Consider the following 26997-nt stretch of genomic DNA (forward strand, 5'->3'; position numbering starts at 1 on the left):
ATTCGGGTCCTTTTGCCACCCTCAAATCGGCGACTAGGACTCGATCGATCTATAAGAGCAACAGTCGTCCGGTCTCCGGCCGAACTCCTCCCATCTGCTCATACATTATTCTCATCGTCTCTTCGTTCACACCTAGATCCGAACCCCCCACCCCGGACCCTTACCGTCGCTATTTGTCCGCGCCCTGCGCGTGGGTGTATCTATCTCATCAGATCCAACAATTCGAGCCTCGCACTACCGCACCAAGTGGATACTTTCCGTGGGGGTCCACCGGTGCCTGCCGCAGCACCTTCCCGGAATCACTGACAAAACCGCGGGGAACATCCTGGGAGGAGTAATTATAATTAGGGTTCAGGCCAAAGCTTGAACCCGACTAACCGGCCTTTTTTCCCACCTTCCCGGACCGCCGACCACAAACCTCGAAATTGCGCCCACAATGCCTTTCACGTGGGAATCCCTCTATTCCTTCTTCTCCCCGGCCGCCGCACGCGACCCGCCTTCCGAAGGCGTAACCTCCTTCTTCTCATCTTCGTTCTTCTCCAAAGCCGGCGGGTCAAACCCGATGAAGCAGACCGACGTCCCGATGCCTCCCAACTCGGGGCACAGCGCGGCCGCCGGTCCGCCCATTCCATCGCCCGCCGAGTCCTCAACCTCTTCTCTGGCGCCTAGCGAGCGCGACTATTTCCCTCCAACCTCGGCCCAGAGCCAGCGCTCGCCCTCCATCTCTTCAACCTCAACCGCGCCCTCGGAGCAGCAGCAGCAGCAACAGCAACAACAACTCGACCACCCGCAACGGTCCCACACGACACCGGCCCCCGCCTCTGAAGACGACCGGCCGCCAGCCCCACGGCGTTCGGCAACACACGTCGTCGCGCTCGACCCCATGTCGCGCGAGTACCCCAAGCCCACCCAGGAGCTATCCTTGGATGAGATGCTCGCGCGCAAGCCTGGCAAGCACTCGCTCAGCCACTATCTGCGGAACCCTAGGGTGTCCAAGATCACCGACGAGCCTAGGACCGCGGAAGAGTTCGCGGAGCGGGCGCGCAAGTTCGAGGAGACCAAGCAGAAGTTGCGGATGGACCGGGAGAAGATTGCTGCGCTTATCGAGAAGCGGTGATGCTGCACCATGACTTAGAATTGTTTCTTTCGACTCTTAGACGGACGGAGCCTGCATTTGCAGAGACGGTCAAGCATCATTGAGGCGTTTAGCGGCTGGCTTTTTTGATTTTTCGATCTTTTTCGTTCCCCCTTCACCGAGGTGCTTTGGTCTGGGCAGATAGAGAGACACAATCCGGGTTGGGAGATTATTCTGGGGAGCAGACAAAATTCGGGATGAACAGGACCGACCGAAAAGCTGCTAGAGGTGCTTTGTTTTCTTGCGATTTCGATACCAAGGAAGAGCTGGGTCAGAAACCGGTTGTCGGTCACCTGGTTGGATGGCCTGTATGGACTTTGTAATTCCTCCGCTTCCTCGCAGACCCAGTCCAGGATAGAGAATAGCTACCAGCGGATCTGCAACTGCGCCCCCGGCAGAGACTTACGACAGACGTGACGAGAGGGTGACCCCATACACGACTGTCGCAACGAGGGTTCCCAGGTTCAGCAGTGACGAAATGCCGTGCAGCATCGAGAACCGTCTGTTGAGCGCCTGCATTTCCTGTGAGTGCGGCGGCTCGTCGTATGCCTTTTTGCCGTCTTTCCTTTCTGTTTCTCAGGCGCGCCACCATTGATCAGCACCACGAAACCGATCCTCCCTTCTCCCCCGGCCTTCATTCCTCAAAATGAGGGGGGGGGGGGACACATACCCTGCTGTCGCCGCTCCTCCATGACCCTAGTCGTCTGCGGCCCGACAACGACCAAGTTCCCGACGGCACACAAGAGCGCGCTCGCCAGCGGCGCCAGCACCGTCCACCGGTTCGACGGGTCCAGCACTCCGGCCAGCCCGCCCGCGACGCCGAACGGGTTGCGGCTGCCCGGGTAGGTCAGAGCCAGTGCCGCGGGCAGCGCCGCCTGCATCGCGAAGTAGACGGGGAAGATCTTGGCCATGAGCGCGCCGAACTGGGGGCGCGGAAGAACGCGGAAGGAGATGATGCCGCCGATGAAGGTCTGTGAACGGTTAAGTATTCCGGACGAGGACGAGGGAATACGCTGTTGGGAGTGGAGCGGGAAGGGGGGGGTTGAGGGGGCCAGCTTACGTGGAAGACGGTTGCTCCTAGCAGGGTGCCATAGCTGAGGGCGTGTTCATGGACGGTTAGTAACGAACTGTTGACCATGCACCTCTCTGCAAGTGTAAGAGCAGGGGAAAGGTTTGATACCTAAGAATATGATACGGGGCGGGTGAAAAGAAGCCCATGGCGGAGGAAGATTTGTTATATCAAATTCACGGATTGATATACAGAGTTAGATTTGTTGATCTTCGGATGGAGGTTAGGGGCGAGCTGATTGCGGAAGAGGGGGAACAACCGATGATGAGATGTCTGAGCGAGGTTGCAGGTGGTGGATTCCGTATGGAGTACGGATCCGTATTCCGAACTACGTAAACAAGTGTCACCGCATGAGCTTCCCGTCTTGGCAGAAGGCGCTGTGGGCCTGGGCCGAGCTCGCAGCCAAGGTGCTGCCACCCCGCAGCGCAAGGGCCAGTGCGCCATGGTGAGATTGATATGACGCGCTGTCATGTGCCGACGCGAGGCAGCCACGGCTCAACGCGAGATCTGCCCGTTTGTCTCGCCAGAATGGGTCCTGACTGCCTTATCTCGGGCACCTCACTCAGTTCTGTTACTTGATTTTTCAGATCTGGGTGCCTTGTCCCCTTGATCCAACCTTCCAGTCATTTGATTGATCGAGATTCCCGACCGAACGCGCAGCATGGCGGACAAGGAAGCCACAGTGTACATCGTCGACCTCGGCGAGTCAATGGCCGACTGCCATAACGGCCGCGACGAGTCGGATCTCGACTTCTCTATGCGCTATGTCTGGGACAAGATATCGACAACCGTCGCCGCCAGCCGCAAGACCTGGACGGTGGGGGTCGTCGGCCTCAACACCGAGGAGACTGTCAATGCGCAGCATAGCGAGGGCCTCGAGGGATACGAGCACATCTCTGTCCTTCAGGGTATCGGCCCGATGACCATGAGCTCGCTGAGGGATCTCCGGTCAATGATACGTCCCTCAGGCACACACGGCGGCGATGCCATTTCTGCCATTGTGGTCGCCCTGACCATGATTGAGGACTTCACGAAAAAGCTCAAGTACAACCGGAAGATCATCCTCGTCACAAACGGAGAGTCTCCCATCGATGACGAGTCGTCTGAAGAGGTTGCAAACCGGCTGAACGAGCTTAACGTTGAGTTGGTGGTGGTGTACGTTTGACTATCTGACGCCCAAGAAACCCGCGCCGGCGGAGCTAACCTTGCCAGTGGTGTCGACTTCGACGATCCGGACTACGGCTACAAGGAAGAGGACAAGTCCAGGAACAAAGTCAGCTTGTCTCCAATCCTGATCTGCAGATTACCTCGCTAACTCGGCATAGGCGAATAATGAGAAGATCCTCCGCAAGCTGGTTGAGCAGTGCAACAGTGGCGTATTTGGAACCATGCAGCAGGCCGTCGAGGAGCTCGCCATCCCCCGTATCAAACCTGTGAGACCGTTCAAGGCGTATGATGGCCCTCTTACGCTCGGAGACCCGGAGAAGTACCAAAGCGCCCTCAGCATTCATGTTGAGCGCTACTTCAAGACCAAGCGTGCCGTGCCACCGACAGCAAGCACCGTGGTCACCAATCCCGAGCGTGGCGGTCCATCTCAGCCTCAGGCACTTGGCGAGGATATAGTAATGGGCGGAACTGAGTTTTCCGGCGTCAAGCACATGCGCACCTACACGGTCGACGATCCAGATGCCCCAGGCGGGAAGAGGGACGTTGACTTTGAGGAGCTTGCGAAGGGGTACCAATACGGCCGGACCGTTGTGCCCTTTAGCGAGTCCGACTTTTCAGTCACTAAACTGGAGACGAAGAAGTCTTTTACTATCATTGGGTTCATCCCGTTCAGCAGCGTAAGCTCGGTCGCCCGAGAGTGTTGCCGCTACATGCTTACCCGGATGATAGTATAGCCAATTCATCAACATGGGCGAGACAGGCGTTGTCGTCGCCCAAAAGCATAACGAAGAGGCAGAATTGGGTTTGTCGGCCCTCATTCACGCGCTTCACGAGCTTGAGTCGTATGCTGTGGCGAGATATGTGCAGAAAGACGGCACTCAACCACAGATTCTCCTACTGAAGCCTGACCCCGCTCTCGAGGATGACTTTGAGTGTCTCTACGATGTGCCGCTGCCCTTCGCCGAAGACGTGCGCAGCTACCAGTTCCCCCCGCTGGACAAGGTGTTGACCGTTACCGGCAACGTCATCAAGGAGCATCGGCTTTTGCCCTCGGAGGACCTAAAGCAGGCGATGAGCGATTTCGTCGACGCCATGGATCTGACCGGTTTCGACGTTGATGAGGAGGGGTACGTAGCGGCCCTGGGCCCGAATATGATGCAGCCAACTGATTCTGTTCTTTCCAGGAAGCCGGTGGAATACGCGCCGATCGATGAACTGTACAATCCCGTCATCCACCGTCTCAATCAGGCCATTCGTGCCCGTGCCGTAGATCCAGACGCGCCGATCGGGCCGCCTGCGGAGATTCTACTTCGTTTCTCGAAGCCTCCGGAGAAACTCCTCGACAAGGCCAAGGCGGAAATTGATGCATTGATTGATGCAGCAGAGGTCAAAAAGGGTATGCTGCTTGGCTGCTAAATCACTTCTTCGAGAGATACTGATAAGGTAAACAGTTCCAGCCAAAGCGCAAGGCAGGCGCGGCCGTAAGGAGCCCGTCAAGCCGCTCTCCGGCCTCGACATCGACGCCCTGCTGGGCGAAAGCAAGCGCACCACCATTTCCTCGGACAACGCGGTGCCCGAGTTCAAGCAGATCCTCGCCACGGCATCGGAAGATGCCACGATTGAGAGTGCGGCGAAACAGATGGGTGAGATTATCCGCAAGCTTATCCGCGACAGCTTTGCGGGCTTGAACTACGCCCGGGCTGCCGAGAATCTCCGGGTCATGCGCGAAGAACTTATTGCCCTGGAGGTTCCTGGGCTATATAATAAGTTTTTAACAGGGCTGAAGAAGAGTATCCTGAGCGGAGAGTTGGATGGGGACCGGAGAGAGATGTGGTTCAAGCATATCATTGGGGGGCATCTGGGCCTTATTTCGCGGGACGAGTCGGAAGTGTCGGAGGTGACGGCTGAGGAAGCCAGGGCGGTAAGTCTTGAAGTTTCGTTGCCCTCCTGGGTCGCTCTGGACTGCCTGCTAACTGCTGATCAGTTTGCGACATGATTCGGTCGTGTAGGCTTTGTTGGGTCTTTGGCATCTTTGAATGCACAGTACAAGGAATAAGCTCCCGTATGCTGCCGATCCAACAACAAAAGCAACTGGTTGTAATGGTAGTAGACAAAATAAACTTGGAAGGCTGGGATTGGGCTCGGCAGCCAGTGGCCATGATATTTCCATACTCGCAGAGGGTGAGCATTGCATTTGTGGTCAGAGTGAGACTAGAGACATGTAGAGCGAGGTTTACTCCGTACCTCTCTGTCTGGATTACATCCACTCCTTACTTCCCAACGTCACCACATTGGGAAGGTGGGGCCCCAGTTGTGCCTGTCTGTCTGCCTTGTCGCAGCCCAATTTACCGAGTGCTCTCTGGGCTCGGTGATTACAAGGCGAGCGCGAAAGGGTTCAGCTGCCAAGATCCAAAATTCTGTCTGTTTTATATCATTCTTCTTCTTCTGCTTCTTCATGAAGACTTTGTTTACTCGGGATATGTGTGACAGGACACAAAAGACATCAAACAGGGCACTGTATAGGACGCACTCAAAGCATTTGGCCTTTGAACGGCCATCACTCCTGTAGGTACCGGTAGCTTTCCAACTGAGAATGAGATGGTGTTTCCGTCAATGCACGAACTGGTGGCTGATACACTACCGGAGCAACTGCATTCAGCACGCTCGTCCAGCAGCTCCTTCCAGAATCCCTTTCTTCTGTTTCTTGTGCGGCTTGGTCCTTCCGCTGGGTTCAACTCACAGCACATTCCCACATCAACGTCTTTGGAGAAATTTGAATTCTCTCTCTGTGACGGTGCGTTGATTCACAGATGCCATCCGCGTCAGTCAGTGCTGCGAGTGTTGGAATCCACTATTCTGCTGTGGCAGTGGTGTTGGAGCTTGTCGACCGGGCGACCACATCGAGCAGCTAAGCTGTGACCGGGTCATTGGCCTTTTTTTTTTCCTCCTCGGCGTGAAGCGGGTCTATTACCTTTGACGATTTTCACATTGCCGTTCCCCAGTCGAGCGTCAGTTCCGTATCTTCCTCCCTCCGTTGTGCATCTACTCTTCCGGATAAGCTGCGGAGGCGACAGCGTCCGACATTCCTTCGCATCACTCTGACTTGCCCGAGAAGACGACAATAAGCCCTGCGTGCTGCAATCGCAGAAAATGGCGGATGAAGACTTCCTGCGCTACCTGCGGGAGATAAGCGGTGAGGATGCTGCCGTCTGGGACGGCTTCGACCCCTCTTCGTGGCGACATGCTCTCGAGGAGTCCGCAGTCGAGGGACTTGAAGGAGCCGAGTCGGCGGTCGGCGCGAGCTCTCCTCTTCAAGATCTTGCCTATTCTTCGGATGACTCGGCCGAGATGATTCTAAATTACCACAAGCTGACGGCCGCTGAGAGGGCCCGCCAAAATCACGGCGTCTCCAAGCTCAGCAAGGCGCGCCAGTTAGCATCCGAGGAGGTGGCGTTTCCGCGCAAGCTCGCCGAGTTAGAGGCCGTCAAGTGGGAGGAAACGGGTCTTGGCTTGGGTGGCCGATCCGCCGACGGAGAGCTCTTCGTACCGTGGGCGCTCGTTGAGAGTTACCCTGACATGTTTGTCGGGAAGGCCAACAGTGTTCGTGTACGTGCTTTATACAAGTGTCATCCCGACGTTGGATGTCCTCGGTTGTGCTGAAAACACCTAGGCTGCGCCCCTGTTTACGCTTGATGCTCTGCACGAGAAGCGCGTCTGGGACCTGTGAGTTGCCCCTACCTGCCGGCTGCTCAGTCTTTCATCTGACAACGACTAGCTACTACATACATTGCCCTGAGGATATGCAGATGGAGCCTGTTATTTTCGTGCCAACTTATCAGTTTCAGCATCTCCTGGACGTGATCAACGCCAAACTGGAGACCCGATTCACGATACCGCCCGGCAGTAACAAAGAGAGATTCATGATGTCTTTCGGCATCGAAAAGAGCCCTGTTCCGCGCTTTCTGGGTCGCTCGGACAGCGCCCAAACGTTCAAGGCTCTGTGTGGGGCGATCCCGGAACCCCATCCAGATGACGATTTGAGCAAGGTACCTCAGCTCGGCGTTGAGGAGTTTAGGCAGCTCCTGAAACGGACCCGCGCGGACAGAAAGAGGGGCAAGAGGTCCGACAGGAACCGCTCAAAGCGCATCGAAGCCCACAAGGCATGGGGGCGGTCCATCAAGCGAGTTCAGCGCTATCTTGGTCTGCGAGCCAGGGCGGGTGACGGCATGGCCGCCAGACTCACCGAGTCTGATTTCAGCAGGCTTATCATTAACGAGCCAGAACAGTTCGTGCTGTTCGTGGCCATAGACATCGAGGCTTGGGAGCAAGATCAGGGCCTCATCACCGAAATCGGCATCGCCGTGCTCGACACCACCGAGATCAAGGACATTGCACCCGGCGAAGGCTGCCAGAATTGGTTTCCGCTCATCGAAGCTCGCCACATCCGCGTCAAGGAGAATTCATGGGCCACCAACTCGCGCTTCGTTCGTGGCTGTGCCGACCGCTTTAGCTTCGGGTATGTCCCTCCCTCTCTTGCTAGAGCCCTCGGTATTACCGTGCTGTACCACATTACTGACTCGGCGCAGAACAACCGAGTTTGTCCGGGAGTCTGATATTGCGCAGCTCTTAAAAGGCGTAATCGACAACGCAACCTTCGTCGACCCGGTCGACGGGACGAAGAAGCCCCGACCCGTTGTCCTCGTCTTCCACGAGTCGTCGTCCGATATCAAATACCTCAAATCCGTGTCGTACTACGTCGAGGCCGCGCGAAACGTCATCGAGGTGATCGACACGCGCGCGATGCACCAGCACCTGGTCCGCAGCAACGACTCGGCCAGCCTGGCGAATGTGCTGGGCCACCTGGGCATCCCGTGCCAGTACCTGCACAACGCGGGCAACGATGCTGTGTACACTCTGCAGGCGATGATCGGCTTGGCGGCCAAGAAGCTAGAGGCCAGTCTTCAGAGGCGGAAGGACAAGGCAGAGGGGTAGGTTATGCATGGCCCGGAACAGATCTAGCCCCTTGTCAACAGGACTTGCTTATCTCATACCTTATTGCAGACACATTCCATATGCCGAGTTCAAGCAGAAAGAGGGTTGGACCAGCGGCGAGGACACCGATGGCGGCTATGCAGTCGGCTTGCCCGATGCCCAGCTAGGCTGGGGAAGTGAGTGAGTGAGTGAGTGAGTGGCCGAGTGAAAGACACCTCGGAGGGAGGCATGGGGCCCATGGGGCCGTCAGCCGTCAGGACTAGCGTGGTGAGAGGCAGCCCTGTGATATTATATAGCTGATCGGGGTAATATTTTTTTTCTCAGGGTAGATACCCTCGACTTGGTGATGGCAAGCACTGCCGGTCTGAAACCAGGGTTCGGAACTGACATAGCGAGCCACATCCACAGCGCTCGTCCTCGTTGCGGGGCCAAGACAATAACAATGACCTGGCCAGGCTATGTCTGCTAGGGATATAGTGAAGCTGATGTAGATGCACATGTTGGTGTATATTAGAGGGGAGTTACATTCACCAGCCAAGCCGAGTGCTAGCAAGCAAATTCTGGCGGCAGACCACGTTCCCCTCGCCCATTCTAGATGTGCGGGAAACCACCGCGACTTGTAGTACAGAGCGCGCGGGTGCCTTGCCCTGCTCGCCCGCTTGCTAAGGCTCGACGTGATCAAAAGCCAACCCACCCTGAAGCCAAAGCCGCCTTCCCGTCCCAAACGCCAATGCTATGATCTGTGACTGTGTGTTGTTGTACAAGTTCGCAACGCCCCCCAAAGGAGCAAAGACACTCAGACTCCGCGCAAGGAGGTTAGAGTTGATCGAGAACGCGCAAGACAGATTCGCCGCGTCATCTGCGACGGCGATCCGGTCCGGTCCGTGTGACCCCTCGGATCGAAGGCTCGGCGGGGAAAAAAAATCGTCCGGATGAAAACGATACTCGTCGACTTAGGCCCCCGTTGCTTCCCCATCACGCCCATCGCCCCGTCGCACTGTTTCCTTCCCTCCTCCATCAAAGAAGAAGCAGAGGAAGAAGAAGGGAATGGGGGGCTCGTCCGTCCGGGCTTGGCTTTTGTTCCCTCACGTGTTCTTCTCCAGAAACTCCTTCGCCTCGTTCACCTTGCTCGCCAGGTATGGGCTCCCGCCGCGGTCGGGATGGTTGAGCAGCATGAGCGTGCGGTGCGCCTTGCGCACCTTCTCCTTGGTGATGCCGCTCTCACTGTTGGAGGGGGGAGGTGGAGGGTCCCGTTAGCATTGCTTGGAAGAGATACCAAACAGACACACGCACACACACACACACACACACACAGAGAGAGAGAGAGAGAGAGAGAGAGAGAGAGAAAGAGAGAAGAGAGAGAGAGAAGGGGGGGGGGGTTGAGAGGGAGAGAGAAAAGAGGGGAAAAGGAAAAAAAGAAAGTCTACGTACTTGAGCGACAAGATGAGCGCCGCCTCGCGCTTGTTCATCCGCGGCTCGAAACCGCCCTTGTAGAAGGCCTTGCCGAGCGCGCCGACGCCGCCGCGCGAGCGCCGCCAGGCTACCAGGCCAGCTCTGCCCTGTTTTTGCGGAAGGAAAGAGAGTGGTTAGCTTTGCGCGCGCTTCTCTTCGCTTTGCTGTGGTTGGAGGGATTGTAGGAGGATTGGGGGAGGGCGGGAAACCGTACGAGGAAAGCGGCGACGGCGACACCAGCGCCGATGGCGAGTGCTGACGACATTGCTCGTTTCGGCTCGTGATTTTTTTTTCTCAAATGTATATGTATAGTTGTTTGTGGATACAAACGGGGTTATATCGATTGCACTGTGGCCGTGGACCTCGGGGAGGTGGTTATGGTTCGTTGATTGCGACGATGCGCTTTCTGGTGATCGCCTCTGATGATGGAAGCCGACGGGAACTTTTTTCCTGCCCGGGTTCTCGGCGGGACACGATCGATTTGCCTCCCTGTTGCGGAGCTAGCCGGGCTGTAAATCTGTAATAACTAGTACGGTAGCTGTAATTATTTCCGTAGTTCGCGGTATCAATCTGTTACGCTGTTACGCCGCAATACGTATTTTTCATGTTCGTCTAAGCTTTCCCTTGGGCACCAAACAACAGAAGAGTACAATACACTAAGTGTGTGCAAGTGATGGCACTGATGGTAAAGGAACGAAATTTGTTCAGGTGGCTGGCGAATCAGGACAGCAATGTAAAACCGCGCTTTCCAGGCACATCATCGCCCCCGATTCATAACTACCGCCGTGATGGGGTGTAAGCCTTCGCCGGCGGTGGCAACCCGCCAGCGACCTCGTCCAAAACCCGCCTCTCCAGCTCCTCGACCGTCTTCCGCGCTTCCTCCTGGACTCCGCGGTCGCCGCCGCCGCCAGACCCCGCCGTCCAATTGCCCGCTCCTCCCCGCCCGCTCAGTCCCCCCGCCGTAGACTTGGCCGCCAGGCTCGCCGCGACGGCGGCGGCGGCGGCTGCCGTCTCTGTTCGGTCTGCTTCTGCCCGCTCTTGATCTCCCCGCCGCTGCGCATCGGCGTCGGCGGAGGAGGAGGATGAGGAAGAAGAGATGGCGGGAAAGGTGAAGTTTCCTGCGCCGCCGCGCCCGGTGCGCGCGTAGCTCGGCCCGGTATCGGTGCCGCAGCCGGTCCCGGTGGTGCGGGTTCGGCCCAGGCTCTGGTCAGCGTGGGGCTGACTCTGGGCTTCGAGATCCTAGTGGGGGGAGTGGCCAGAGAGGTCAGTCAGTACGGACTCGGCGTGTTAGGAACCAGATGAGACGGAGCTGGAGGAAGCGAGGGAGTGCTGGAGTGGACAGACGGTTTCGGTGGCTTTTTCGACGGCCTGGATGTCTTGCTTGCTGTAAAAGTTGCCGGCCCCGCCACGGCCGAACCGGCGGAAGACGTCGGAGGACATTAGTCGCTGAGTTGTCGGAGGTGGACGAAACACGAAACTACACAATCCAGTTGTTGGGTATGGATGCTAGTAACCTAGTCAATTCAATTGCTGTCCACCTCACATAGATAATTTGAGCGACTTGGAATCTTGCTTCCTCCATGTCCTTATCTGGGGTACCCCAGGGCTTATCAGTTCACCAATTCCAGCTTGTGTAATGCATTCATTTCAACCTTTTGCCCAGAGTTTTACACTTAACAATAAACGCCTCCGAGGGTTCAGAAGATACTCCTGCTAGGGCACGCCAAGAAGCATCTGGCAGACAATTTCCTTCTGCTCGACTCCTCTGCTTGACCCTTGTCTCTTCTTTGGGTTTTGGATAGGATCATCTGTGGTGTGTACTCGGTACCTGCTTCAGGAATTCCGGTTCAAGCGAGTTCGGTTGGCTGTCTTGCCTTTCTAGCAATTGCGCACACACCGAGGAAGACCCTGTGTCTGAGGATTAACTAAGCGTGCAGTGTTGAACAACCAAAGGGCCCTGCTCATCTGGCAAGGAAAACACGAATCTGACCTACTTGACGGCCAAGAAGCAGCACCACCTTGCCGCCTCGAGGGTCCCACACAGCGAGCGCACGCAATCTACAATTCCTCCCACGCCATGTGCGTCTTGTTATATGCACTAGTGCCGGTGCGATTCCCAACTTACCATGTATCACGACCGATCCGCGACCTGGCAGGCAGTCAGGGAAGAACAAATCTTACCTTCCGGCTCTGGTGCAACAAGCGGGTTCGATGCATGACCGGCAGTGTCAGATATCCGAAGTTTGCGACACGGCTGGGCGTTTTTGCGTGCCTGATCGCCGGCTGAAATTCTGGACCCGCAGCCTTACTGGGTTGTGTCTGCCCTGCTCAAGGCTGGGATTGAGTCTTTTCTTTTCTTTTCTTTTCTTTTCTTTTTTTTGGTTGTTGTTGTTGTTGTTGTTGCCTTGGAAAACCACCCCTTCTCTCGCTATCTTGCCGGCCTGTCCGGGGAGGGGAGCAGAATTGCAACGCCAGGCTTTGCACTCTTGATCATGTGGATCTCCAGGCAACGCCATCTGCTTCTCGGGCTTTCCATTCAAAACACGCTGAATCGAGGTTCTGTCAGCAAGTCATGGCCCTACGGCCTGGTTCACGAGGTTATGTTTTGCGAACCCAGGCTGCGGGACGAAACTCCGAAGAATTAAGCCTCGTGTAAGCTCCACGACTTGCGAGGGGGGAGGCAGGGGGCAGGGAGGGGGGAGGAGGTTTTCGCTTATTAGCGTGCGGCAACTCTGCGTTGAGGTCCGGATTTCTCAGGCACCAGCTCTTGAGCGCTCCCAGCATCGGTGCGTGGGAAACACGGATGGATTGTCGCGCTGGATAGACTTGAGGCCTCGTGAAGCACAACCTTCTTTGGTTTGATCTGAGAACTTGGAACTTGGTAGGCCGAAAAGGACAGTACGGAGATACACTTACACCCTATCTTGGCCCCTGGACAATGATTCCCGGGCTTGGCGCTAGTTGGGTCTTGCCGCCGCTTTTTTTCAAGACCCGACCCGACAGCTTGAGCCTGGTGGCCGGCATCTCAGGACCCTGGGACGCTAACGAACGACTTCAAGCCCGATGAGTTACACTAAGCGTGCAGATGCGCCCATCCCCTTGAGCGATCCGGTGATCTCGGCCACCCGCATTGGTCCTCGTGGGCTGCGGGACGGGAGCTGCTTGGGCGGGGTCCGAGAGGTTCCAGCCTGTCAGATAACTTAGCGGGTGGTCGAGTGATGGGAGTTGGGCGCACTGGCCTGATTGGTGGTTTGCCATCCACGGGGGCATGCGAGGGCGTGAGCCAGCCAATTTGGGACATTCGGTTGTTGAAGATACATAATAAGGACCGTCAATAACTTTATGCGGAGTTTTGGAGTCGCTGCTAGTGTAGAGTAAAGAAGGCGCAATAGAGCTCTTTGAAACCGTGATCGAGGCCATCAATCTATGACTGTCCCTCTTCACGATCCTCTGGACTCGCGCCTTTTCATGCTCGGTCTTGGCGGGGCCGGTTCACGCGCTTGCTGAATAGTGTACGAAGCAGCAAGAGCGCCAAAATATCCAAACTACTGCCCACAAAGTACAGAGTACGGAGTATGTACAGTACAGCCACCCGATTCTCGAAAGTACGAGTTAGCGCACGGAATACAGGAAGACCCTGTTTATCAAAGCATACCGCAGTTCGCAGTCGGCCGCTTTCGAAGCAGCCAAGAGGTGCTGCTCGTCTTCAGCGCTTGCTTGACCCCACGGGAACCCCGCGAGAGCACTCCCCCGAGATCACCCCTCGGTCGGCCAGTGTGTCGTCTCCATAATTAAATCAATCAATCCGAGAGAAAGCATCCCGTAACGGCCTGGATCTGTGGGTATTCGTACGTCGCAGCTCCATCCGAAACCCCGTCGTGTCCTGTTTCCTAATGGGCTAGAAGCATGATGGAGATGCCGAATCGGGACACAAACAGGCGGGGTAATGGAACGTACCGGGTACATCAGGTACATCCATTACACTACTCCGGAAGCAGTTGTGCATGTTACTTTTGATATTTCCTCAGCACTGTACAGTACCTACTGTGTGTGCGCTTTTAAGAACACCTCCGTCTTCCATCCCTGTACCTGATATAGCAATCCTCCGATCAGAGTCAATTGGAGCAGTCACCGCGTCCACAACGACTCGGTCGCAAACGGAAGGTCAGACAGGCTCTAGAGGTTTCGATGATTTACCCCAGAGGTCCGCCCGCCAGGCGTCGAAGCTTTCGTCAGCTGGCCCAAGAATGGAAATCGACAAGTTGAGTCACTAACTGTCCAAGCTAGCTCGTGGATACCCCAACGTTCTTTCGTTTTCTTGTCGGTGACCGAGGCTTGCGATCGAATTGCCACTTGGAATGTTCTCTCTGAATCTTTTCCTATGCTTCCCGCATCTCGTCCTCTTTATACTATCCTCTACAACCTGTTTTAACCTTGTGGTTTCCGTTCTTCGTGGGTGCAGTGGTGCTTTCAAGTCGCGCCTCCCCTTAACTTTCCGTTAGAAGTTGGATATAACAGTACGTAGTCGAAATTAACACCGGTACAGCGATAGTGTGTGTGTTGTACAGACTATAGTTACTGGTTTCAATGGATGTAGTGTACTGCGTAGAGGGTCCCATGGCCTCCCGTTGCATTCGCCGAGGTCAAGATAACAGCGCAAACAGGTAACCGTACCGAGCCATCTTCTCTCCGCTTGAAAACCAGAGGACGATATAGTGTATTTGTATTGCTGGGGCCCGTCTACTCTGGTTGTTCAACGGCAACTTCTCATCTACATGTGTGAGCTCGCCCAGTAAGATGGCCGTTCCAAACTCTTCAAAACACTAGTTTCAGCAAAAAAAAAAAAAAAAAAAAACCTTAGGCAGGCCAATCTGCGCTGCACTCTACGTCGACTCCGTAACGTGTGGGTGTTCCAGAGGAACTACCTGGACTGTCCCTCCCGGTCAGTTCAACTTGGTATGTAACGGATATACACTACTTTTTGGGCGGAGGCGCCAGGTACCCTACCAGATGCCAGGGAGGGAGGGGTAGCACCTGGCATGCCTGGCGGGGGGGATGTAATGTACGGATATGTATGTGCACTATGTACCTTACTTGCCAGGGGCACATGCGCTTTGCCAAATAAGGTCAGTGCCCCCTGGTAGCCGCCAGCATTTCAGTGCCAGAAGCTGGCAATCGCCTGGTAACTCGGCTGAGGTGGTGTGCTGTCAAGTGCAAGTCTCGTGGCCTCACTGCTCGCTGCATTCGGAGTTTCTGCCACTGTGAGCTTGTTGTCATCTTCTGCGGATCGAACAAAGTCCGATGACGCCTTCCAGTCCATTCTTTCTCAATTTCTTATCCTCCTCCTCCTTCGCTTACTTTTTTTTTTTTTTTTTTTTGGGCTGATCTTCCGTTTTCGTCGCACGACACACGCCTCCTTCAGACAGGCAACACATCCATCGTGACCCGCAATTTTTATTCTTATCGTTGGGCCTTCCCTTCTTAAACACATCGCCCATTCCTGAACGGGAGGCACAGCCACTTATCTTTGCTCTCGAATTGACTTGCTGCGTATGCCACCGCCGCACCTCAATCGCTGGCGGGCAAGTCTTGGAACTTGGTGTTCCGAGATCGAGTGGATGTCAGAGTCACAGGGACCCATACCCTAGCCGGCCCGAAATTATTATTGTTCCTCCCCGCGCTTCGACTTGCAGCTACCAGCTGTTCCCAACCGCAACTCTCCAACAATCGTGGCCCACCAACAACTTGACACACACACACACACACACCGGACACACCACCAGCACGCCCCTCTTTTGCAGCGTTGGAATTGACTCCCTCCCGGGGAAAACCCTCGGTTTTGGATAGAAAGTGCCTTTCAAGACCCGTGCAGCACGCTGTATCCTTGCAGTGATCTGGCAATGGCGTCTTCCAAGGTTGGTCCCCTCTTACACGTTCCGAACAGACGGCGGGTGCGGGTTCGGCCGCGCGGTGCACGCTGCCCGATGGCAAGAAATGCTGACCATGGCTTGCGACTCGTTAGGAAGTACAACAAACATCGCGGCCGCTCTCACACCGTCCTTCAATCTCGTCCACCTCGGTTCCGGGCGGGCTGACGCTTAGCCGACAATCCCACTCGCGAAATAACTCACACTCCCTCCTCGGAAGCGCCCTCAATGGATCCCACCGCATCACACGTCGCAAGAGCATGACAAACACGGGCGCGAACGTGGCAGCCGTGGCCGCGGCTCTGCAGGAGTCCGGTGACATGGCCATGCCACTCCCCATCTCCGTCAATTCCCGCCGAAACACCATCTCCAAGAGCGGCCTCTCGCGATCCGCGATCGTGGGAAGCCTCCCGTCCCCGCCGGCCAGCCTCCCCACCCACAGATTCGCAGGAGGACATGGAGCGGCCCACGGGCAGGAGAGCGCAATTGACGACGAGCTGAACGACATGTCCGGGGACGATGCCGAATCCACCTTCCGCAAGGCGCGCGTTAGAAGAGCCAGCGATGGCCAACCCCTGGTCAAGGAAGGTGGCCGGAAGAGCAACCGCCCGGAACTTCGCTGCGAGAAGTGCGGGAAGGGATACAAGCATAGCAGCTGCTTGAACAAGCATTTGTTTGTGCCCAATTTCCTTTCCCTACCCTCTCCCATCACGTGGTACCCGAGTGCGGAACCGGCAACCCCCTACCGATGGATCCCAGCCTGCGCGGTTTGAAGAAAGCACTTGTGTTGACTTGTTTGCCCGTTCAGGTGGGAGCACACTCCCGAATGGTCCTACACTTCCAAGCTCTTGATCTCCAAGCATCAGCAAGTCCAGCTTCTAGAGGCCGCCTCTGTCCTGGTGGCCATGAACAACAGCGCCGGCAACAACCCCGCCGCTGCCCCCGCAACCACGACACCTCCAGACTCTGCCCGGGACTTTAGCAGCGACCGGGATTCTGCATCCCCGGCCGCAAGCGGCTACTCGGAGCAGCCAGATCGGGGATCGGCCGACACGACACCCCCGCCACAGTTGGATGCCATCCACCCCGCGAACGCGTCTTACAATGGCTTTGGGAAGAGGAACTGCATCGGGAACGGCTTGTCTCGGTCATACCAGACCGGGCCGTACGCCAGCTCCGCGGCCGGCAGCTTACCTAGCGGCTCGGGCTTTGGGCACTTTCGGCAGCTCAGCCAGGATCAGCGGCCCACGTCCTCGGGCAGGAACGCCACGGGACAGGATGATCGCGAGCTCGCAGCGGCGGTGGAGCTTCTCAGCTGCAGCTTCAACAGCAACGGGGGCTCGCGGACGGCCCAGGTTCCCCCCGATGCGCCGCCGGTTCCGCCCCTTCCGGCACAGTACTTGGATCAGGATATCTTGTCGGGCACGAGCTTCATCAACAGCTTCCCTAGTAGGGCGCCCGAGAGCTTTACGCGCGGCGAGATCCGACGAACCGATCGAGCCGACACCAAGATGGAGGAGAGCGGCGAGAGCGTCATGGGAGACGATGATGAGGACATGCGGTCCCGGGCCCGGAGCGACGAGGACGACGACGGTGTCTTTGGGAGAATGGAGGAATGAGCTTCCTAGGGGACCAGCACCTTTCCCCTCGCCGTCCCATGAAAGACGGAGGCGGTTCATGAGCGATCAGCTGCTAGGGTTTCACGAAATGGATATGGCTATGGATGGATATGACGGATGCGGTTTTTTTTGGGTTCTTTTTGTATACCTATCTTGTAAAGCGCGTAACCGAGGTCGCTCCGCCGACGACCACCGGCACCGAAGAGTGGAGAACTTGGGCTCCAGCCGAAGATGTGGTGATTGGAATGCGCCAGCTCCACGAGGTTAAAGCGAGGGTCGTGTGCGAGCGTTGAGCGACCAAGACCTGTATTGATAGCGATGGGACTCTCGTCGTAGGGACCAGATTGGGAGACATATATATATATATAAACATTATGCCATATGTATATATTGCCTGGTGCCTTTTCCTTATCCTGTTTGGGCCAGAGCCGAACCCGTTGAAATTGAAACAATATCCGCAATGGAATCGAGAAGAAGAGGAAAAACTCGGCGGGCTGTTCCATCACCCTCATTGACGGCTAGTTACCCATCCATCCCACACAAGCGCCATAAGCTCAGGTGCCGGCAGGAGGTCAAGCCTCCGAAGTCCGGGAAACAGACCAGGTAGATCTGCTCGCTCTCCGGGGCGAGACTGCCAGATGAGAATTGAATACAAATCTTCATATTCTCCAATTATGTCGGGATTTTGAACTTGAGCCGAACGTGTAACGGTAGGTGGTGGGTGTGATGCGATCGGTATGATATATGTATATATGTATATATATATACGTACCCGCGAGAACTTCGCAGGTGAGCTTGGAATTGATGTTCTCTGGCCCAATTGATACGATCTTTTGCGGACTTTTGTTTCGGTCGGGATGATTGGGCAGACAACTCACTCTGAACACCCGGACGAGGAGCAAGGTAAGAACCAGTCACTCGATTCCCCGAAGCGGGTACGGAGTGCTTCCGTACCTGGTAAGTTGGGAAGATTAGCACGCGGGTCGGGAGGGGTTCTCACGATCTGCCCAGGAGGTGGTTCCAAGACGTCACCGGCTCCACATGGTCTGGCCCCAGGAACCAACCCGCAACGCGCCAAACCTGGGGGAGCTTTAGTGGCAGGTAAGATGGAAAAGATGGAAGCTCCCGCCCATTGTGCACGATCCCATCGTCATCCAACAAAAACATGACCAACAAACAAGCAAGACCACAACGCGCGAGAATACATCTCCATCCGCATTTCCGGGCCACTTGCAACCAAAATCAAAGTTCACTGCCCACTACCTCGGGATAATTCGGATCCAGGTTATCGCTGTCGTACAGCGTTGCCAGCCAGGATTTCTTTTTGCCCTCCGATTCGTCGTTTTGTCGCTCCTGTCGCGATCGCCAACTGCAAACACAGTCGCTTCACGAGACCTCACCACTGCCCCCTATGGCTCGAGTCAAAGAGGCGGCAGCTGAGGCTGCCAATTCCGTCGCCGAGGGGACCGCAGCAGCAGCGGAAGCAGCCGCACACGCCGCCGTTCCGCCGTCGCCGAAACGCGTTGCTCGGCTGCCCGGGCCGGTCCGGTTCGCGCTGGCAGTCGTCTTGAGCTTCGCGCTCTCGTCGCTCGGCCGCTTGTTTGTCGATCATTGCAGCAACAACGAGATCGGAGGTATCGCGAGGGAGGGGATCTCAAGAAAGGAACTTTCGATCCTCGCTGCGTGGAAACTGTATGCTCCCGCGCTCCCCGCCGCTGGCCTCATCTCAGCTTCCCCCAAACCGCACCTTTCCTCTCCGCCGTAAGGCTGAGGAGGTTAAATTTACCCGTCAGCTCCGTCGAGCTAACTTTGTTCCTTGCATGACAGGTTCGGACTTGCCCTGGGCTGGTGGTACGGCTACGACGGCTTCGATCTTGCTGCTCTCGCCTTACTTTCCCATGGTCCAGTCGTAAGACTCCCCGTCGTCTCCACACCACCACTTTCATCTCCCCACCCTTCTCTTTGTTCCCGGTATAGACTTACCGCGGGGGGTTTTCGGCATATCCCACGTGGCACGGCAGAGCACAGTCAACTAACGTGCATGACCTAGACTTTTCTCATCTCCGTCTTCTACGGAATCCGCGCCATAACCGCCGGTGCTTACCTCGCAGTTGACGTCGTATCGGCATTCGTACCGTTCCTCCTCCTGCGCCGGCTCTCTGGCGCCCACGCAGCCGCCCCCGGAGTCCCTAACCGGGACGTCGTCACCGACCGGGGCATCCAAGTGCTCACGTCGCTGCATTCTGCGCTCGTGTATAGCGTGGTGCTGTTCCTAGCCGGCCGGTTCGTGCTCCCCAACACCCTGGTCCTCTATTTCGAGGGCATTCCCACCATCCAGCCGGCGGCGGACGCACCCTTGCTGGGATTCGGCAGTCCGACGACGCAGCTGCTCAGCTTGCTCTTCGGGCTCGCGGCGCGGACATTCATCTTCACGCCGCTCGTTACGACCCCAACGACGGCCGAAGACCGCAAGAACGCAGAGTTTGACCCGGTTAGCGCCTCTCTCGGGCAGACGGTGGCGTGGAACTTGTGGGGATACACAACACGCACCAAGGTGTCCCTCATCCGCACCGCCGTGGCCATGCTGTTCACCGCGGTCGGCACCTATCTAGATACCGTGCTGGTCATCAGCGGGGTGGAGCCGTACGGCGCAGCTGTCTACGCGGGCGTATGGGTCATCGCGACCCTCGTGACCGGTCTGTCACTGAGATATGTCGGGAGCATTTGAGAGTGCCTGGGATATGTTTTGTGCGTCGGGGGAGGCAGATGACGCTCCCTTCAGGGGGGTTGTTTCCTTTTTATTTCTTTCTTCTAGAGCTTTCTGTTTATCTTGGACTCTCGAGGCAGCATAGGTCGATCGGCTCGCCGAATGACAAGAAGGTTAGGCTGCAAGGTTTTACCAATTGAGGGGTAAAGGGGGGGGGGGGGGGGGGGGGGGGGGGGGGGTGGGCCGGTCGGGTTGTTTTGTCGACCGGTCTTGCGTGACCATGCCTTCATCTCATGGTCCAGACACTTTGTTTAGTTATCTGTCACACTGCGGCGTGATGTGGAGGGAGTGCACCTTAGGCATTTTTTTTTTTTGGGGGGGGGGGGGGGGGGGGGGTTGATTACGGATCGGGGGCAGCGCGGGTCAGATTGAGCTCTCGTGGAACCTCGAGGATGTTGCACCGATTGCCGCATTCGGGAGCCCGATTCTGCGGTGGCCTAGGTATCATCACGTTTCTGGACAAGATTGGCGCGCGTTTGCGGCAGACATGCCGGGCACCGACCAGGTCACGTAGCCATGCCAAGGCCCAGCTGAGTCGCGGTCCGCCTTGGGGAGGGTAAGGTAAGGCTTTCCCGGCAGCGGGTCGACTCAGGGGTGCAATGGAAATGGGGACGGCACTCCGGTCTCACCAGTCGGGAAACCCACGTGCGGCGGTGACTTTGGCGCTACCTTCTATTTCAGCCGCTCTGCTGCGCCTTACTTAGTTCCATATCGCTTGGGCGAATGGTGGGACAACAATGAGCGCCTTCGCTTTTTTTGGGCTCTAACTATGGGAACTGGGCGCCGTCGACTTGACAATATTACGGCCATCCGGGTTGAAGCCGGCTGCCTTCGACCTCCGAGCGTTGGGTATGTTCTTCCGATCCGGGGAAGTAAGGAAGAAAGAATGCTATCGGGAGGCTGTGGTGGCTAGTGAGCATCTGTACTTGGTAATACTAATACTAATGAGCAAACCGTCTAGTAAATAGAAACCCGCTGCGCCTCGTCCCTTCGTTCACCCTGGCCAGCCCGAATTGCCCAATCACATCTCACGACCAAACTCCCGAGTCCCCAGAGACCGCATGCTGGTCCCCAGAACCTGCCCACACTACACAACCCGCGTCTAAGTCGGCTGCTGCTTGGAGTTCGGAGCGGGGGGGGGGGGGGGGGGGGGGGGGAAGAGGGAACACTCTTTCTCCCACACGTCGCCCTTCTGGGTCTGGTATGGCGACCGGAGCGGTGGACCCCCTTACACTCGACTAGTGTTACCAGAGCCCTTTGTCAAACATGGTTGTATCCAACCCGTCATTGCTCATCGAACCGGGGCAAGGGGATGTTGAAGTGGAGCGAGAAAAAAATAAGACTCATTCCTGCCTATTTTGAGACATGAACTCCCGTGGGGCAAGACCAGACCACCCCCCCCCCCTCCCTTCTCCCCTCCACCTTCCCCGTCTTCGGTCTGTGCCCACAGGCAGAAACGGGGACCGGTCCGGTCCAAGTGGAGGTTTGCGGCTTGCCTGCCCAGGTTGATGTCTCAGAGAAGCCGCTGAAGGACACATGGCTTACACCTGTCCTTGACCTATCTCCCCTTACACCATCTTCGCCTGAGGCTAACCTCGGGGCTGGAGCGGGCGGTCGACCCAAAATGTTGCCCATTTCTATATAGCTTCCCGAACCTGTCCCAGATCGAGCCAGTCATGTCCAGGCTCGACATCCAAAAAAAAGTGCTCTGGGCCAAGCCTCGTTGCTCCCTCTGACTCTGCACCAGGTCGTAGCGGTTACATCACGCATTACGACTACGCCGTGTGGATGCCATCGTAAAGCGACGCCAGGTCCGTCACACAAGAGCCGTCTCTTGGACCGGGTCGAGAGAACATGAAAAGGGGCACGCAACCTCCGCCGGTCGAGACGACGACGACAACAACAACAACAACATCACCCACCCCAACCGTCACCACCGGCGCCGCTCCCTCCCCCAACCCATCCACAACGACGGCAGCAACACCACCGCCAATGTACGACTACGAGCAGATCATGACCTTTGACGAGCCCATGATGCTGGGCTCGTCGTCCACCCCGGGCTCGGTCCGCAAGAGGAAGTCGATCCGGTCGGACGACTCGCTGTCCCTGCACGGGCCGATGGAGGTGGACGGGTCGGTCAAGTCGATGGCCTCGATCTCCATGGCCGGCGACTTCTCGGTCCGCGACCGCATCGAGGCCTACGGCAACCTCGAGATCGACGGCACGCTCAGCTGCGGCGGCAAGGTCAAGAGCATGGGCAACGTCAAGGTCCGCGGGCAGGTCGTCTGCATGTGAGTCTCCCTTCCTTCTTCCCTCGTTCTCCTTCACATTCTTCTTCTCACTTCTCTTTGACCCCCCCGGCTCTCTTCTGGTGCTCGGATGAAGATCGACTGACTGACTGTGTTCTCTTTTGGTTGGTACAGGGACAAGGTCAAGATCTTTGGCAAGCTCAAGATCAACGGGTCGCTAGAAGTACACGGGGACCTGGAAGTTTGGGGAGCGTTAACCATCAACGGATATTTGTAAGTCTGTCATCGCTACGGTGTCTGCCCCTGACGGTGATGCTAGGGAAGAGAGAAAAGGGGGGGAGGAGAAGGAACGGGATGAGGAGAGATGGGAACTGACCGTTTTGATCGCAGAAAGTGCAGAACCCTGACGGCATATGCTTCCCTCACAACCGTCGACGACTCGTGGTATGAGGTAGAAGAAGGCGAGAGGTTTCACGGTGCCAAGCTCATACAGAGGTATTGAGCGAACGCAACTCTCTTCCCCTTGAGTTCTCGGCGGTTTTCCCATGTTTCCTGTTCTCTTTGCGTCTATCTCTGTCAAGGTCAAGCGGTTTATGGGCACGGATGGGGGTCACTCCACTAGACTGGGCGTTGTACATCTTGTTTTCTTTGTCCGGCCACGGTTAGGTTTGGGTCTGGGTCTTTGAGTTCAGGTTGAGACTGGGTTGATTTTTGGATAGGTTGGGGTTTGGTTTTGAGCTTGGGTACTGGCTCGTGTTTTGACTCGATTTTTGTTGAGTTCGAGGAGACATGTTGCATCTATCTTCCTTCTCTTTCATTCTCTCATCTCTGTCATTTTCTGTCGTTTTGTTTTCTTCTCTCCCTCCCTCTTTTCACTCTTCAGTCTCCTCTTAGATAGATCCGGACACTGTACTCCGGAGACATCACGGAATGTGTAGTTTCTCTCAAGACATGAGATGGATTGGGCTGGTGAGATTTTGCCTCGAATAGAATCTTCCCTCGGTTCAGCTAGAAAGATGCATTTGCTCCACACGCCTCTGGATTCAAGGCAGCCACGAATAAAGCCAAGGTGTACCGAGGAGAAGAAATCATGTTTCGAGCTGCCGACATCTTGCCGTCATGAAACTCGGCTGCAGTTTGCCGCTGTTGTTGAGCCCCACTGTAGTACAAATGTTGAATAGTGATGATGTTATCATGCCTTGCACTTCGATCGGGTTAACTTCCGACGAACTTGGGGGTAAGACATAACAAAGTAAGCACTGTAAGATTGGCGCGCTCAGATGACCCGAGGACCCACGCCAAAACGGTCATATTTTTTTCTTAGAAGAAGAAGGATTCAGGAACAGGCCAATGGAAGAGCGGAATGGTGGGCTCAAGAGGCTGTACTGTACGGAGTATACATAGCACAAAGGTACAAAACACATGGAATAATTCGCCCGACTTGCTGGAAGGTAGCGGGGGGCAGGCAGTTGGGTCGGGTTTTGGGTGGGTAGCTTTCAGATCGCTGGGAACATGCAATAGTTCTAGATTCGGTTTGGCCTATGCAGCTTCGCCCCGCTTGTAACTAACGTGGGGGGGTTTACACTAGTTACCCGAGCTCCACTTGCCTGCCCCGGAGCCAATCTCTTGGCTTGTCTGTCCCCTGGCGACTCGTTCCGCTCACCTCAACCACCAAACCCATCATCCATCGCCAGAAAGAAACCGTTGCGCTTCGCGGCAACAGAAGCGACGCAGCAGTCGCGCGCTTCGGTCGAGTCGCACTCATGGGAAATATTTGAATAAAGAAGGAATGCGACGCGAGTTACATCGAAGGGCGATAACGGCGAGATTATTTTACTACGCATAAACGGGACAAGCAACCCGTCGCGATCCATCGAGATGACCACAGACGCCATTTTGCGCCCCGACATGGACGAGGCCGTTTCGCCCCGCCAGCAGGCGCCACCCATCGAGCAGGCCATGCAGCCGGTGGGCCAGCTCAACAACCCCCTCAACCACCTCGATCTCCGCGCCGACCCCGACGCGCAGGCCACTGTTTCCGACTTTCTCGACTTCACCGAATACCTCCCAGCCGATATCACGCGTTCCTTGACCCTCATCGGCAAACTTGGCGAGTCCTACGTCGACAGCTCGGTCAATGTGCACAAGCTTACCACCGCCTGGGGACGGCTGCCCGACACTCCGCCCGCCGACCAGCCAAGCCCTGTCGACCTGCGGGCAGAAATCGCAGAGAACCTTCAACATGCCCTCAACTCGCGTATCTTCTCGCTCTCTGAAGCTCAGCGCACGACCGAGAATGTCCTCCGTCACCATGCCCGTGCCAAGACCATACTCGCAAAGTTGTCAACGATGCAAGAAAACTATACCCCGGCCGAAGAGCACAAGAGCCCTGTCGCGACCAAGTCGCCCCAGCTCTCACGGCCCTCGAAGGCGGTCTCACGGGCCGACGAGAAAAAGGTTCGCAGGCCCCGGGTGCCGCGAATTACGGTTCCGGGTGAGGTACTCGCCCCATACGACCTGGACTACGATGCCTATACTACGGGGACGGATAGCAGCTCCTCCTCCTCCGAGGAGGACGAGGAGGCCGTCACACCGGCGCCCCCCGCGCGTATCAGAGTGGTCAAGGGCGCGTCGAGGACTTCCAGGCCCGGCAGACCGCCTCGATCAGGAACCTCTACGGCGCCCAACTCGTCCGGGCCGCTTCTGTCGACGAGCGCCGCAATAGCCCAGTTGCCCCCTCCGCCCCCAAATCCCGTGATCGGCAGCCCGGACGCACCATGGGGCCAGTTGACACCCTATGAGCTCGCCAAACTGAGGAAGCGGATGAAGAAGAACGCGGCCTGGACCCCTAGCGACACCATGGTGGCGCGTGAGCTCAACATGCTGGGCAGAGGAGTGGAAGCCTTCCGCGCCGCAAAGAAGAAGGCTGAAGAGGAGGGGCGGGTATTTGAAGGAAAGCTGCCCGTGCCCGACATCGACCCGGACACCGGTCAGGCGCGGATGCCGGCCGGAGCCCTGACGCTGGAAGCGCTCACGTCGGACGAGAAGACCCTGAGCAATCGCGGAATGAAACTCAACGAGGCTAAGAAACTCAAGAGGGAGATGCTGGCAAAGATGGCCGCCGAGGAGGCCGAAGAGTCAGCTAGGAGATTCGACGCCATTGCGAGGACCCTCATGTCCGATCCCAACCAAGCTAACGCTCCAGCCACCAAGGCGAAGGCCCAGAGGAAGCGCAAGAGAGACTCGGCGCCAGAAGCAGAGACGGAGAAGCTGGAGACCGCAGAGGGCCAGGCCCAACGACCCCAGCTCAAGCGCACAAAGACAGAAACCCCGGTACCTCCTCCGGTTCTGACGCCGGGCGGCTCACAGCTGGCCCATGAGACGCCGGCGCAACCTCTCCAGCGTACCTCAACCGCAGGCGTTCCTCATTCCACCACACCAATCCCCGTGCCCATTCACGGCCAGGAACAGTCCATCACCGCCAGGTCTGCGGTATCGGTCCCTTCAACAACCTCTCCGGCAAGCAGCAACGCCGGCGGGACTGTAGCACCTTCGCCCGCACCCGTCAAGCCCCCTGCAGCCGAGACACCGATACCTCCTCCGGTAATCTCTCCCAGGAAATCCACGACGCCGATTGTCCCGCCGACCCGGGAGACGCGCAAGACCCAAGCAGCGCGAACCCAGGAGCAGCAGCAGCAGCAGCAGCAGCTGGAGGCGCGCATTGCCCAGGTCGCCGGGGCCATCTCCCGCTCAGCCAGCCCGGCAACCGTTCCAAATCCCGAGCCAGATGCTTCCTCCTCCGCCACCACTACGGTCACTCGGCACCCCGCATCCCGTGGCAAGGCCGCGAGCCAGGAGCCTCAGCCCTCGTTGGCGGCAGACCGCCCCCGGCGCACTAGCACCGCCCGGAACACGCCTGCGCCGGAGCGGGGGGGCGAGCAGTCCATCACGCCCGCGGCCGGTTCATCTGCCGGTGCAGCAGCGGGGGCGGCGTTAACGACAACGACAACAGCGGCAACGGCGGCGGCAGGTGGCGGCCCCCGCAAGCGCACCAAGCGACCCGCTCCGGGCATCGTCAGCCGGACCAACAGCGGCGGTAACAGCGCCGTGGGGACGCGCAAGGCCGCGCCGCGCAAGAAGAGCAGCGCCTCGGCCGCGAGGGGCAAGACGGCCGCGGCCAAGGCCACCGCCGCTTCCGCCTCGGCGGCCGACGGTGACGCCGCCCAGGAGGTGGAGGTGGACGACGAGGGAAACGTGATCGATCCCCACGAGGAGCGATACTGCCTGTGTAACCGGGTCAGCTTCGGGACCATGATCCAGTGCGATAACGATGTGAGTTTTTTTTCTTTTTTTCTTCTTCTTCTTCTCCTCCTCCTCCTCCTCCTCCTAGTTCTGTGTTTACTCCCCCTTAGTGTTCCCTATCCATCTCGCTTATCATGTTTACTGTGACACTGTGCTGACTGAGAGGAGCAGAATTGCAAGCTGGAGTGGTTCCATCTCGAGTGTGTTGGACTCTCGGACATCCCGGCGCGGACTACCAAGTGGTATTGTCCCGATTGCAGGAAACTGTTGAACATCGGGGAGAAGGGAGAAGTTAGCGCGAGAGGGGTCAAGGCTTGA

The 26997-nt window shown here is 57.0% G+C and overlaps 10 protein-coding genes across 10 annotated transcripts; 7 read left to right on the forward strand and 3 right to left on the reverse strand.

Annotated features, from left to right (window-relative positions):
- Positions 1–236: 236 nt before the first annotated feature.
- Positions 237–1446, forward strand: P884DRAFT_10081 (uncharacterized protein). The gene has a single exon (XM_069437021.1). The coding sequence runs from the start codon at positions 437–439 to the stop codon at positions 1115–1117; it is 681 nt and encodes a 226-aa protein (XP_069301940.1). The 5' UTR covers positions 237–436; the 3' UTR covers positions 1118–1446.
- On the reverse strand, positions 1315–2474 carry P884DRAFT_234823 (uncharacterized protein). Its single transcript, XM_069439926.1, has 4 exons — positions 2316–2474; positions 2196–2229; positions 1806–2106; positions 1315–1704 (listed from the first exon to the last, which is right to left on the reverse strand). Exons 1-4 carry the CDS (start codon positions 2351–2353, stop codon positions 1538–1540), a joined length of 540 nt encoding a protein of 179 aa, XP_069301941.1. The 5' UTR covers positions 2354–2474; the 3' UTR covers positions 1315–1537.
- A 241-nt stretch (positions 2475–2715) lies between these two features.
- Positions 2716–5690, forward strand: P884DRAFT_253847 (SPOC like C-terminal domain-containing protein). The gene is made up of 7 exons (XM_069440838.1): positions 2716–3359; positions 3417–3477; positions 3530–4048; positions 4101–4498; positions 4556–4767; positions 4823–5292; positions 5356–5690. The coding sequence occupies exons 1-7, from the start codon at positions 2866–2868 to the stop codon at positions 5365–5367; spliced, it is 2166 nt and encodes a 721-aa protein (XP_069301942.1). The 5' UTR covers positions 2716–2865; the 3' UTR covers positions 5368–5690.
- An 831-nt stretch (positions 5691–6521) lies between these two features.
- On the forward strand, positions 6522–8547 carry P884DRAFT_189084 (uncharacterized protein; the record flags this gene model as incomplete). Its single annotated transcript, XM_069437411.1, has 5 exons — positions 6522–6977; positions 7042–7094; positions 7147–7887; positions 7958–8359; positions 8433–8547. 5 exons carry the CDS (start codon positions 6522–6524, stop codon positions 8545–8547), a joined length of 1767 nt encoding a protein of 588 aa, XP_069301943.1.
- A 901-nt stretch (positions 8548–9448) lies between these two features.
- On the reverse strand, positions 9449–10080 carry P884DRAFT_296035 (uncharacterized protein; the record flags this gene model as incomplete). Its single annotated transcript, XM_069444382.1, has 3 exons — positions 9449–9587; positions 9795–9922; positions 10030–10080. 3 exons carry the CDS (start codon positions 10078–10080, stop codon positions 9449–9451), a joined length of 318 nt encoding a protein of 105 aa, XP_069301944.1.
- A 320-nt stretch (positions 10081–10400) lies between these two features.
- P884DRAFT_288917 (uncharacterized protein) lies at positions 10401–11255 on the reverse strand (the record flags this gene model as incomplete). The annotated part of the gene is made up of 2 exons (XM_069443973.1): positions 10401–11054; positions 11160–11255. The coding sequence occupies 2 exons, from the start codon at positions 11253–11255 to the stop codon at positions 10593–10595; spliced, it is 558 nt and encodes a 185-aa protein (XP_069301945.1). The 3' UTR covers positions 10401–10592.
- Positions 11256–15715: 4460 nt separating this feature from the next.
- On the forward strand, positions 15716–17361 carry P884DRAFT_274228 (uncharacterized protein; the record flags this gene model as incomplete). The annotated part of the gene is made up of 3 exons (XM_069442694.1): positions 15716–15730; positions 15838–16415; positions 16551–17361. 3 exons carry the CDS (start codon positions 15716–15718, stop codon positions 17359–17361), a joined length of 1404 nt encoding a protein of 467 aa, XP_069301946.1.
- A 1153-nt stretch (positions 17362–18514) lies between these two features.
- P884DRAFT_215233 (uncharacterized protein) lies at positions 18515–20272 on the forward strand. Its single transcript, XM_069439255.1, has 3 exons — positions 18515–19053; positions 19189–19270; positions 19412–20272. Exons 1-3 carry the CDS (start codon positions 18773–18775, stop codon positions 20087–20089), a joined length of 1041 nt encoding a protein of 346 aa, XP_069301947.1. The 5' UTR covers positions 18515–18772; the 3' UTR covers positions 20090–20272.
- Positions 20273–22120: 1848 nt separating this feature from the next.
- Positions 22121–22879, forward strand: P884DRAFT_266176 (uncharacterized protein; the record flags this gene model as incomplete). The annotated part of the gene is made up of 3 exons (XM_069442008.1): positions 22121–22419; positions 22552–22650; positions 22768–22879. 3 exons carry the CDS (start codon positions 22121–22123, stop codon positions 22877–22879), a joined length of 510 nt encoding a protein of 169 aa, XP_069301948.1.
- Positions 22880–24255: 1376 nt separating this feature from the next.
- On the forward strand, positions 24256–26997 carry P884DRAFT_266177 (uncharacterized protein; the record flags this gene model as incomplete). Its single annotated transcript, XM_069442009.1, has 2 exons — positions 24256–26709; positions 26851–26997. 2 exons carry the CDS (start codon positions 24256–24258, stop codon positions 26995–26997), a joined length of 2601 nt encoding a protein of 866 aa, XP_069301949.1.

This window comes from Thermothelomyces heterothallicus, assembly GCF_042370625.1.
Source record: "Thermothelomyces heterothallicus CBS 202.75 unplaced genomic scaffold P884_scaffold_1, whole genome shotgun sequence".
NCBI lineage: Eukaryota > Fungi > Ascomycota > Sordariomycetes > Sordariales > Chaetomiaceae > Thermothelomyces > Thermothelomyces heterothallicus.

What these genes read in the sequence shown, in the direction of transcription:
- P884DRAFT_215233 (XM_069439255.1), top strand. Translation starts at nt 18,773, where the DNA reads ATGGCTCGAGTCAAAGAGGCGGCAGCTGAGGCTGCCAATTCCGTCGCC. An exon ending in ATCCTCGCTGCGTGGAAACT is followed by an intron (nt 19,054 to 19,188) that starts GTATGCTCCCGC and finishes CTTGCATGACAG; the next exon opens with GTTCGGACTTGCCCTGGGCT. An exon ending in TACTTTCCCATGGTCCAGTC is followed by an intron (nt 19,271 to 19,411) that starts GTAAGACTCCCC and finishes TGCATGACCTAG; the next exon opens with ACTTTTCTCATCTCCGTCTT.
- P884DRAFT_253847 (XM_069440838.1), top strand. Translation starts at nt 2,866, where the DNA reads ATGGCGGACAAGGAAGCCACAGTGTACATCGTCGACCTCGGCGAGTCA. An exon ending in AACGTTGAGTTGGTGGTGGT is followed by an intron (nt 3,360 to 3,416) that starts GTACGTTTGACT and finishes TAACCTTGCCAG; the next exon opens with TGGTGTCGACTTCGACGATC. An exon ending in TTCGACGTTGATGAGGAGGG is followed by an intron (nt 4,499 to 4,555) that starts GTACGTAGCGGC and finishes TGTTCTTTCCAG; the next exon opens with GAAGCCGGTGGAATACGCGC.
- P884DRAFT_10081 (XM_069437021.1), top strand. Translation starts at nt 437, where the DNA reads ATGCCTTTCACGTGGGAATCCCTCTATTCCTTCTTCTCCCCGGCCGCC.
- P884DRAFT_234823 (XM_069439926.1), bottom strand. Translation starts at nt 2,353, where the DNA reads ATGGGCTTCTTTTCACCCGCCCCGTATCATATTCTTAG. An exon ending in GCCCCGTATCATATTCTTAG is followed by an intron (nt 2,230 to 2,315) that starts GTATCAAACCTT and finishes ACACGCCCTCAG; the next exon opens with CTATGGCACCCTGCTAGGAG. An exon ending in TAGGAGCAACCGTCTTCCAC is followed by an intron (nt 2,107 to 2,195) that starts GTAAGCTGGCCC and finishes AACCGTTCACAG; the next exon opens with ACCTTCATCGGCGGCATCAT.